Below are 11,505 nucleotides of genomic sequence, written 5' to 3' on the forward strand. Positions count from 1 at the left end.
CCCCGGGCCCGCCGCGCTCCCTCCCGCCTTCCTTCCTTCCGCCGCCCCAACCGGGCCCGGCCCGGGCCCCGCCGCCCCGGCCCGCCATGGAGGCGAATCCGCCGAAGCGGAAGGAGACACGCAAATCGCTACGGATTAAAGTCATCTCCATGGGCAACGCGGAGGTGGGCAAGGTGAGGCGCTGCGATTGGCGGGCGGGCGGTGGCGGGCAGGCCAGCTATCCAATGGGAAGCCGGGTGCAGGCGGCCGCGTTGCTAGAGAGGCCGCGGATTGGTGGTTGTGCCGGTCGGCGGGAGCCAATCAGGACCAGGCCGCGCCGTGCGGTGCGAGGGGGGAGGTTGGAGCGAGTGGAGGATTGACAGCTTCGGGGGTGGGGCCGCGCGCCGTAACGCCGGGTTTTATTGGCTGCGTGGCAAGGGGCGGGGCCTACGGAGAGGGGCGGGGCCGCAACGCTTCCGTGCGTAGGGGACGGCGGGTGTCATGGCGGCGCCCGCGGCCTCTGCTGTCAGCGGCCTCCTCCGTGCCCGGGCTCCTCCGTACCCGCCGCCCCCCGGGGCAGGCCCGGTGCGGGGCTCACCGTGCCTCTCTGCCCCGGCACGGGTGGCCGGTGGTCAGGGCCCGGCCCGCGGTCCCGCTCGGGGCTTGCCCCACGGGTCCGCCAGGCCTCAGAGCGTCCCCCGCCTCTCTGTGGGGGGGTTCCCTTCGTGATCCGGCTGCTGAGGAACACCCGTTCCCGTGTCCGCTTCCTGCAGAGGGAGCCCGCGTGACCGTGTTCGGCCACAGATACCGTCGTGCAGCGCCTGAGGGTAGAAAGTGAGGATCCAGCCCTTCGTGCCTTCCTGGAGGGCACTCGGAGGCTGCTGGGGGAATCCCTCCCCTCCCCAGTTTGGCTTTAGTCAGGGTTTCCTCAGCAGCCCCCCTTCCTCCTGCTGTGGTGAACGACCCAGGTCTTCTTTGGGATGTTAATACTTCTTCCAGCCAGGTTCTGATCTGAAGTGCTGCCCTTTTTTTGTCTGCTGAGTAAATGTAGTCCTGTTAAACTGCTGACAGCGCAAGGGTTCCCTTGCAGGCAGACAAATGCCTCACTTGATAGTAAGAAAATCCAGAAGGATCTTGCAGGACAGAGTGAGTGAGCAAAGAGGTGGCAGGTGACATTTATCCTTATGGCATTTATCTTTTGATGGCTGATAGCAGTCGACTCCTCTGCTCTCTCTAAACAGTATCTCTGCCAGTCAGTGGCAGAATTGGGGCTGGAGGGACCTAGTGTGACCCTGAATGTCCTTCTCATGCTGCCTGCTTGGGCTGCCAAAGTATTCTTCATGGCTTTTGGGGCGCTGACTGCCCCCAGGCCCCTGAACACACAGCTCCTCTGGGCTGGATGTTTTCTGTAGGGGAATAAATCAGTTTCTTGGCACTCCTATCTCCAAACAGGTAAGGAATAGCTGTCACCTGGGGGCTGGGATCCTGGGTTTTCCTTCCTTTGCAGAAAGAAAACTGCTCCTGGTAAAGGTTGATCCTTTGGTTGTGGGTTAATCAGCTAGTTTAGGGACTTAGGGCAGAGTTGATGTCTCTGCAGACATCCAGCTCGCTGGGGGCTGTCAGTGAATTCCCTGTTAATGTGAATATTATGGTGTATGGTGCCATCTTGCTGACACTCCCTTTTCCTTTCTCCCAGAGCTGCATTATAAAGCGTTATTGTGAGAAGAGGTTTGTTCCCAAATACCTGGCAACTATTGGTATTGACTACGGCGTTACAAAGTAAGCACCTTCACGGTGAGGAGCCACAGGTGCCGGGAGAGTGGGATGAGCTGGGTGGTCGCAGACAGCAGGCATGGGTCTACCAGGGCCTGGGCAAAGTGTCTGCTGTGGGCAGCACTGGTCTCCACAGGGGCAGAGGCAACGTGCAGTGGGGCTGTCCCACCTCCTGCAACTCCTGAGTGACCACACAGCTCTGAGCCAGACACGCTTGGCTCTGCCAAGGCTGCTTAGTTTCCACAGCATAATCTGCACTTTTGCTTTAATAATAAGGTAATCTGCATAATCTGCCTTCCTCTGGTAGCATAGCTCCCCATTACCATGTTACATCCAGAGCTGGTGGTGTCCTTGTCTGACTGGCTGTAGGGGCAGTTTTCTGGTGATTAAACCCCGGCACTCGGAACTTCTTACTGATTTTTCTGTCTCCGATCACCCAGGTCTGTCTCTGCAGAGGGATGGCTGGGGCACAACCTGTGCAACGGCTGAGCTAGAGCCTTCTCAAGTGTTTCCCACTTCTCTTTCAGAGTGCAGGTCAGAGACCGAGAGATCAAGGTGAACATCTTTGACATGGCGGGGCACCCATTCTTCTGTGAGGTAAGGCAGACCCAGGTCCGGGCAGCATGCCGCAGGGCTGCCCTCAGCCAGCCCATCTCAGAAGCGTTCAGCACCCGTCAGCTTTCCTCAGATGTGCCTGAAATTGGGTTTGGGGGTGGGAAACTTGAAAGCACATTTCTTAGGAGCTTCCTCTGCTACAATGCTCTCCCTTCTTTCCTGCCATTGACACCTAATGCAGGCCAGAACTGGAAACCCCTGCTGCCTCTCTGTCAGCGGTGATTCCCTGCTGCTAGGGATTGCCGAACCCAGGAGCCTGATGGAGGTGAGGCTGCCACAGCTGCGTACTCAGAGGTCCAAACAGTAGTGAGGCTGAGTGCATATCCCCAGTAGGCACACCTATACAGGACATATATATGTATACACATGGCTGGCTGTGCAGATGAACACAGATAGAAACAGCCAGTGATGGCACAAACAGCACCAGTGGCCTCATCCTAGTCTCTCTGGCTGATCAGGAGAAGGGAACCACAGTTATTAAGACTGGAACCTATAAAGCCACAAACAACTCCGATGATAGAAAGAATAATCCAACAACTTTCTCATAAACCATGAGTGTAAGGTTTGGCTGTGCTACCACTCGTGTTGCTAACCCTATTTCAAAGTGGCTCCTTGTGCTTATGAATCTGCCCATCTTGAGGTTAAATTTACTCAGATTGGGAGATCTTTGGAGCTTACCTTGGGCATTTGTAGCATACTGGCATCCTAATCCGTGACCAAAGTGCTGTAAAACACTTACAGTTGGACTAGATGATGGTTGTAGGTCCTTTGCAACGGAAATATCCTATTCTAAAATTATTTGCTACACGAGTAATAAACAGTACTGTTTACAAAAAGGAGCTTGCATGATAAAACTTTAGGATTGAACACGTAGACTACAACATCCGTTTTGGAGAGCTGGCACAAAGAAATGATAGTGCTCATTGCTAATCACATTTATTTTAAATTATAAACAAAGTAATAAAGTGGGCCCACAAGTGGAAGAGAGGAACATTAAATGTTTATCCAGTATAATCCTGTTAACAGTGTAATGCATACTAATTCTGAATTATAAATATACTGTTGATGCTTGGCAAAGTGTCATCCTGTGACTAATAAAAATATATAGAATGTTAAGAAAGAGCAGCTTATAACATGATAAATACTAACATGACATAAAAAAGTGAAAATGAGGGAGGGCAAAAGAGTGAGACAACAACGAGGAATGTAATGGTTTATACTGGCCAGGTGACTGCCTGGCTATTGACTGTTATTCATCTGGTTGCTCATAAGCCTCCCATTCCTCCCTTGTGTTCTCAGCATTTGCTTGTTGCATGCTCTGAAGTTTGGGGCACAACAAGGATTTCTATGTTATTTGTCTCTGTGTGTAGAACTACAAGTCTTGACTTGGGTTTGTAAGTCCTGATACAGTACAAGTAACCAGTGAAATGTAATTAATTAAGAATAGCCTGGAATACAGCAGGAAGCAGGGAGATTGGAGGGCAGAGCTGACAGCATAAAGAAATTGATGGACAAAAGACTGTAAAGACTCTTCTGATGCAGATGTGGTCAGTAGAGGTCTTTCTCTGTAGCACAGTTGTCACTTGCAGATGTATGAGCTGCTCACATGTATTGACTTTCTGGCTATGCCATGGCCAATCCATATGAGAGACAATGGAGGAGAGAAAGACTCGGAGTCCTTGGAAAGCGTAATGGGCTTAAACTGTCCATTTGGTGAATAAATATGCGGCAAATATTTATTGAAGAGCAACAAGACAGAAAACTGATGCTGCTTTGCTGCTTTGTTTCATTGTGTATTTTCAGCATTTAATACTTGTGTAGTAAGTCTCCGATGCATAATTGGTTTTATACTAAAATATAAGTAAACAGGGAAAAATAAAAACCCCTGCCAGGCAGAAGTATAAACTGGGAGAGGAGTGGCTGGAGAGCAGCCCTGCAGAAAGGGATCTGGAGGTGCTGGTCGACAGCAGGCTCAGTATGAGTCAGCAGTGTGCCCTGACATCCAAGAGGGCAAACCGCAGCCTGGGGGGCATCAAACACAGCATGACCAGCTGGTACAAACAGGGGATTATCCCTCTGTATTCAGCGTTGGTGTGGCCTTACCTTGAGTACTATGTGCAGTTCTGGGCCCCACAATTGAAGAAGGATGTGAAGGTCCTTGAATGTGTCCAGAGAAGGGCAACAAAGCTGGTGAAAGGGCTGGAAGGAATGTCCTATGAGGGGCGGTGGAGGACTCTGAATTGGTCTGGTCTGGAGAAAAGGAGGGTGAGGGGAGACCTCATTGCTCTCTGCAGCTTCCCGAGGAGGGGAAGTGGAGAGGGAGGTGCTGAACTCTTCATCCTGGTATCCAGTGATAGGACGCGTGGGCATGGTTCAAAGCTGCGCCAGAGGAGATTCAGACATTTGGACAATGCCCTTAATAACATGTTTTAACTTCTGGTCAGCCCTGAAGTGGTCAGGCAGTTGGACTAGATGATTGTTGTAGGTCCATTCCAATGGAAACAGTCTGTTCTATTCCAGTATCTGTCCTGTAGCTGACCTTAGGCCTTCATCCAGCAGCTGTCCTGGGGATCCTCGGTCTCCCCAGTTGCTGGCACTGGGCATACAAGCCCCAGAGGCTGAGCCCTGCTCCAGCTGCTGGTACAGACCCCCTTATGCATACCCACACACACAGATGAACATCCTGTGGTTCCCTCCAGTAGCTGGGCTTAGACATGCAGTCTGTCCAGTGACTAACCCTGGATCCTCGCTCTCCCCTGCTGCCTCACGCCCAGGGACCCACACGGGTGTCTTGGTTGACTCCCAGACTTTCCAGTCTCCCCAGGAGTTGGTCTGACGCCTTGTCTGCCATTGTGCGTCTGTACTCTTTTGTGTGGAGGTGAGTATTTTATGGGCTGATTGCTCTCCTCTGGCAGCACAATGAGGGTATTATTTGGGTTCCCCCGTCTGTCCTTTTTCTCTGATCTTCTGGTTGTGTGGAGATAAGATTTTTATCACAGAATATAATAGGTGCTGGGTAAATGGTGATCCCCCAAATCTGCTGGGCTGCGTGCTCTCAGCCTGGCTGTCACTGATGCCAGTGTCCTGCCTTTGTCCCCGCAGGTGAGGAACGAGTTTTACAAGGACACGCAGGGAGTCATCCTGGTCTATGACGTTGGACAAAAGGAGTCTTTCGACGCGCTGGACGCATGGCTGGCTGAGATGAAGCAGGAGCTAGGCCCCCATGGGAACATGGAGAACATTGTCTTCGTTGTCTGTGCGAACAAGGTGGGCTGTGATGAGGAGTCAGGCTGCGGTGCAGTCCTGATCTCCGGCCCTCAGGGCTCGTTGTGTTCCCAGCTTGAGCCCAAGCTGTCTAGCTCCAGCTGCAGCAAGGGAAGTGTTATTAGGTTGTAGGGAAGACTTTGTAAGAGCCAGGCATGTATGTGAGGAATGCTGGAGACCACATTTCAATGGGGTTTTGAGAATGTGGTGGCCACACGTCAGTCAGGAAGGTATCAAGTAGAGGTGACATTGTCTCTGGACTAGATAAACTCTCAAAGGCCTTTTCACTTGAGCTTTCTGTGCTTTCTTTCCATGCTGCCTCCATCCCTTCAGGATAAGCAAACAGCCTCTCCAACCAGACAGGCCCCTTACCCACTGTTAGATGATCAGCCTTGGAGCTGTGTTCCTCCAGCTGCCACTGCAGACCCTGGCTGAGCTCTGATCTCTGCCTTTTCTCCCGGTCTAGATTGACTGCACCAAGCACCGCAGCGTGGATGAAAGCGAGGGGCGGCTCTGGGCAGAGAGCCGGGGCTTTCTTTACTTTGAGACATCAGCACAAACAGGAGAAGGAATCAACGAGATGTTTCAGGTGAGGCAGAATGAAGGTGGCAAGGGCACAGACACCACACTGAGCCAGGATTTGATGGCAGAATGTCTCCTGAACTGCCTGGATCCCACAAAACCTGTTGACCCTCTGCCCCAGAGGTGTCTTCCCAGTGAAATGCCACCCTGAGAAAGCCGTAGCTGTTTAGCTGAGGTTTAGTGTTGGTCCTCCCAGTCCTGACCTGGCCCTAGCATTGCGTTGCTCAAAGCTGATGATCCCTCTTGCTGCACTGGGAACATGATGCAGAGATGCCCATGTCACCTTTTGAGGTCTGGCACTGAGCTGAAGTGGGTTTGAGATAAATGTGGGGCCTGGCCTCCTCCTCAGTCTGTCCCGTGGTCCTTGCAGGGACCGGATCCCCCCAGACTGGGGTATCTCAGTCCCCCATGGCCACAGCGGGTGAACATTCAGCAGTTGTGCAAATGCTCTGTCATGCTTCAGAGGATGAGGCTGCAGTCAGCGAGGGCAGTGGGGTCTCCTATGCACTGCTACCACCTCTGGGGACCATTCCTTCCTACTAACTCCTCCCTGTGTCCGCAGACTTTCTACTCCGCCATCATCGACCTGTGTGACAACGGCGGGAAACGCCCTCCTTCCAGCATGGGGGTCGGCTTCACCAAAGAGCAGGCAGATGCCATTCGCAGGATCCGCAACAGCAAGGACAGCTGGGACATGCTGGGGGTCAAACCTGGAGCCACAAGGTGAGGGAGACTTCAGCATTTGCCTGGCTGGCTGTAATCTGTCTGACCTGGCAGGCCGGTTGCATCTATGGTCTCTTAGTGACCTGCCTGCTGATAAGCTCACCTTGGTTTATATAGCAGCTGGGCACAAGTATCTAGCCACAAAATTGAGGCAGTGGAAAAGAAACCCTCAGTCCTGAGCACCAAATTTCCCCTTTTAGCAGACAAGCCAGGCTGGAGGCAAGGGGGGAATGATGAACATGAGAATTTCAGCCCTGCCAGCTGCCCGACCTTGCATCCTGCCTCCAGGCTGAGCCGTCTCTGGTCACTCACTTGCCAGATGCACTTGGAGCAGCTCCAGATTTACTTTCCTTGCCCTCCAGGTCTGGAGAAGCTTTCAGGCTGCTGTAAGGCTGCTGCCCACATTATCAAAAAGGGATTGATGTTAGAGCTCTTCCACCTGGAAACGGTACTCCCACAAGACAAGCTTTCTCTTGTCTTCCTTGGAGGACCTCTGGCCAGGTGAAATTGGTCATTGCCTGTGTAAGGGGTTGGATATTAAATCTCCCAGTTCTGCTGTATGACTTGAGCAACTAAAACAAGCTCTCAGAGCTATGCCGTGCTTTCTTCTCTCTGAAACACAAGGACTACCCTTGTGTACTCCTTATGGAGGGGCTGGAGAGTAGATTTCTGGAAAACATATAAGATTTGGGACTCGTACATCCTCCTCTTGGCGCTCTGAAATGTACGTGTTGAGTCTAACCCCTCCCCCAGCCCCCTCTCATCCACAGAGAGAGATCAGCAGCTCTGCAGGGCAGTTTGTGCTGTGATCACCAGCATGGATGGGCTCACCTCCCTCAGGAGGTGCCCCCCTCTCTCCACGGCCTGCAGCTGGAGCCGAGATGTCTGCCTTAGACCAGACACCCAAGGCTTAAAGGGCTGAAGTGATGTGCAATGCCTTCGCCCGGAGTGCGTAGGCGGTTTGATGCGAAGCTGAGTCAGGGTGCATGTGCCCCCACGCTGTCTCCCAGCTTTCTGTTCTTGTGGTGCCAGAGACTCAGCACACCAAGGCACGTGTCACAGGCACGTGTCTGTCATGGTGGGAGCATTCATGCTGGAACAGTCCCGTGGTGGAGAGGGTGTATCTGCCCCAGGAGAGGGGATCTACCCCTCATCTGCTCGTGCCACACCAAGAAGTGCCCTGTGTGCTTTTCCGCAGCTCTTTCTCTATAGCATCACCTCCAAAGCCTGGAGGTCCTTAGTGCCAGTGAGAGAAGGGTTCAAAAGTGTCTACACAGGGCCCTTGAGGACAGGGAGAGCTCCTGGCCCTGCTGTGCTGTGCCAACGTGGCAAGGCTGAGCCGGGCTGTGTGTTGCGTGGGTCCCCTCACTCTTGTTGTGTCTTCTAGGGATGAAGTGAACAAAGCCTATCGGAAGCTGGCCGTGCTGCTCCACCCTGATAAGTGTGTGGCTCCCGGCAGCGAGGACGCCTTCAAAGCAGTGGTGAACGCCCGGACCGCGCTTCTAAAAAACATCAAGTAGGAAACAGAGCCACTCGGAGCTGGAAACCTTCCCCTCTTCCCAGCTAGCTCCCAGGCAGCTGTACAGCTGTGGGGCACCCCTCTCCTCCTCACGCTTACTGCTGGCATGGACACAGACGCTCCCAGCACTGGCTGTGGGAGCAGGACTGCATCTGACCATAGTGTGCTTGCCGTGTGCTGGAAAGGGGGCAGAGTGCTGAGGAGGGGAGAGGGACCCCAGATCCCTCCCCTGCATCCGTGGTTGGTGCAAGTGCTGAAAGCAGTGAGGTCCCCAGCTTCCCGGCTGTGTTATACCTCCTGGGAGTTACCAGCTGTGGAGGGGCTTGGCTGCGTGGCTCTAACCTGTGGATGCAGCGAGGGCAGAGCGAGATCTGACCCGAAAGCTACTGCGCCTGAAAGCATTGGCGTCGTGGGTGGAGGATGCCCAGGAGGGGTAATGGGTTGTCAGTCCTTCTGGGTTATCCTAGAACCACCTCTGCAAGGCTGCCCGTGCTGAAAGCTGCACGGGCACTGCTGAGCACCGGGGTGGTTCAGCATCCCGGGCAACGCTGGCTCCTTCCAGCTGACACCCAAGGATGCTGCTTTTGGCAGTGAGGAGAAGGGTGGGTTGCCTGAGGAAACCTCCTCTGGTACTGCAGGGAGAAACTGGCTCCAAGACTGTCCTTTTGCCCTTCCTCCCCAAGCTATTGTGGTGCCAAGAATGGTCCCTTTGGCAGGACAAGGGCTCTCCCTGAGGCACCCACCTCCTCATCACAGCACAGAGTCTCCTGCCACCACCTCCTTCCATCTCCCTGAGCTAAACTCATCGGGAAGAGCCCCTGAGGCTGCAGTCCCTCAAGCCACACGCTCCCTCTCCCAGCCCTCTGCTTGCACCGTGCTGGTGAGCTCTGGGTAGGTGCCACTGTGAGGGACTGTCCTCTGGTGTGGGTGGCCCTAGCTATTTGCAGGCAGGAGGGGGGTGTTGAACCAAGGAGGAGGCAATTCAGCCCGCAACATGGCTGCTTGTGAGCTCTGCCCTTCCTCCCCTCAGCCAGCTTCGCCTCCCGAGCTTCACCCACACCACAGAGCTGCATGGGTGCCTGCGATCTGCCCGCTCGCTTGGCCCCACGGCGCTCTCGGGTGAGGCGAGCGGTGGAGGGGGCACGTTCTCCCCCAGCCCTCTTCTCACAGCAGCAACGCATCGCCCTGCTTTGCTGGTTGTGTTATGGGTTGCGGATCAGCAGGTGGGTGTGGGTTGCTCCCTCCTAGTCACAGCTGCTGTTTGAATAATCTTGTTGATGTAGAGAGGAGCATTGCTGGTCACCCCAGCAAGTGCTTGTAGAGGCTTAAGATCTGGCCGTTGTGTTCCTGAGGGAGGTCAGAGCCATGATGGCTGCTAAGCTCTTAGGGGAGAGTAAATGGGAGATTCCATGGGCTCCCATCATTTTGTCAGGACCCAGTTTTATTTTCTTGCTGCTGTATGAGCTTGTCAGGGAAGGTCAGGATGCTAAGCTACAAAATGAAAGCCACTGAGTGTGTGCCTATGCGTCCTTACCCCACCCTACAGGTATCCTGTTCGAAAGTGTTTTCTCCTGTGGTCAGTGCAATATTTTTTTTCACTTCAAGGCAGCTTTTCTATGTTTCACCTTCAAAATATATCATAAATCAACAGTGGATTCCCCCCCGCCCCTTTTTGGCAGCAAGCATTAAGGGACTTTAAAGCCAGTATCATTTTGCTCTTGCTCTGGTTTCTGGTGCTGGGTTGCTGGGAAGACGAAATAAGCTGTCCTGCTGGGAAGCACTTTTTGCTCCTCTGGTGTAGAAATAACCAAGGGGAGACATTGCTACAAGAGGTTAATGTTAAAAATAGCTCCATTTTTCCTCCCCCAGATGTATAAAAAGCTGGGCTGGGGGAGATCAGCAGGGCAGGCATTGGAGCTGTGGTAAGTTACACTGATGGGGTCTTGTTCCACACATTTTAAAACGCTATGGAGTTCACTGGAAACCTCTCCACTTGTCTAGTGGAGGAAACCACTTAATTCTGGCTTCAAACCTATTTCTCTGTATTTTTTTTCCATTGAGGTGGGTAAATAATCCTGTTGCTGAATGGTGCACTTCACTTTGAGGGTGTGATCTCAGTGCCTGGAGTGGTTTAAAGGCGTCCTCGGTTCCTGCTGCTCAGGGGCTCTCCAGGTCTATTGTGCCACGCACGGTCCCTCCTGTTTGCTCCTCAGGTGACTCTGGCCACCGGTCTTGGGGTTTCTCCTGTCTGTTTACAGAGCTGACCGGATGTTTGGAGACGATTACACACGCATGTCACGTCTAGCGATGCCGGTGACCTTCTGAGTTGTGTTATTTTTATAAATTAAACCCCCCTTTGGAACAAAGGAAGCCCTGTGAGCTGTCCTCCTGCGGCGACTGCCTGCTGTTAATGTTTAATTGCCCTTTGACTCATTTCTCTCCTCCCCAGCTGGGTCTGGCCGAGGCTGGCAGTGAAGAGCTGCCCTCGAGGGTGATGATGGAGGTTGTGAATCAACTCTGCAGGAGTGGGAGCTGGGTAAGGGATCAGTGCAGCCCTGGGAGTCCCACGGGGACGTGATGTGGGATGCACCCAGCTGCAGTGGAGCCTGGCTCTGGTCAGGGGACCCAGAGGCAGAGGGGCAGCTCCTTCCTTGCTCTGTGCACGCACACCTCCGCACCAACAGCCCCAGTAGTGTGCTTCCTCCACGCCATCTCCATCAGAACCCCAAGCTCCAGATCCCTCCAGCAAGGCTGCCACCATCCAGGCTGCGTCTCTGGCCTGTGAGTCCCACGTCCTCCCGCCTCATGCGAAGAGCGAATCCTGCTGCTGAAGCATCCATCCTGCAACGAAGGCACCGGCATCTGAATCCCAAACGAAGGGACTTCCCATTCAGCATCCAGAAATGCAGCCAGGAGCCATCTCTGAAGATCTCTGGGAACGGAAAGCCTCCCTCGATGTGCCCAGAGGCACTGCCCTGCCTGCCTGCCCTCTGCCTGCCTGCCTGCCTGTGCTTGGTGGAGTTGGCAGGCAGGGAGGACATGAGGATTTC

The 11,505-nt window shown here is 53.7% G+C and overlaps 1 protein-coding gene across 1 annotated transcript; it reads left to right on the forward strand.

Annotated features, from left to right (window-relative positions):
* On the forward strand, positions 1 to 10,825 carry DNAJC27 (DnaJ heat shock protein family (Hsp40) member C27). Its single transcript, XM_052809893.1, has 7 exons — positions 1 to 173; positions 1,676 to 1,758; positions 2,280 to 2,349; positions 5,470 to 5,634; positions 6,098 to 6,220; positions 6,776 to 6,936; positions 8,324 to 10,825. The coding sequence occupies exons 1-7, from the start codon at positions 87 to 89 to the stop codon at positions 8,454 to 8,456; spliced, it is 822 nt and encodes a 273-aa protein (XP_052665853.1). The 5' UTR covers positions 1 to 86; the 3' UTR covers positions 8,457 to 10,825.
* The last annotated feature ends 680 nt before the right edge of the window (positions 10,826 to 11,505 follow it).

This window comes from Harpia harpyja, chromosome 15 (genome assembly GCF_026419915.1).
Source record: "Harpia harpyja isolate bHarHar1 chromosome 15, bHarHar1 primary haplotype, whole genome shotgun sequence".
In the NCBI taxonomy this organism is placed as follows: domain Eukaryota; kingdom Metazoa; phylum Chordata; class Aves; order Accipitriformes; family Accipitridae; genus Harpia; species Harpia harpyja.

What these genes read in the sequence shown, in the direction of transcription:
- DNAJC27 (XM_052809893.1), top strand. Translation starts at nt 87, where the DNA reads ATGGAGGCGAATCCGCCGAAGCGGAAGGAGACACGCAAATCGCTACGG. An exon ending in GCAACGCGGAGGTGGGCAAG is followed by an intron (nt 174 to 1,675) that starts GTGAGGCGCTGC and finishes CCTTTCTCCCAG; the next exon opens with AGCTGCATTATAAAGCGTTA. An exon ending in TCGTTGTCTGTGCGAACAAG is followed by an intron (nt 5,635 to 6,097) that starts GTGGGCTGTGAT and finishes CTCCCGGTCTAG; the next exon opens with ATTGACTGCACCAAGCACCG.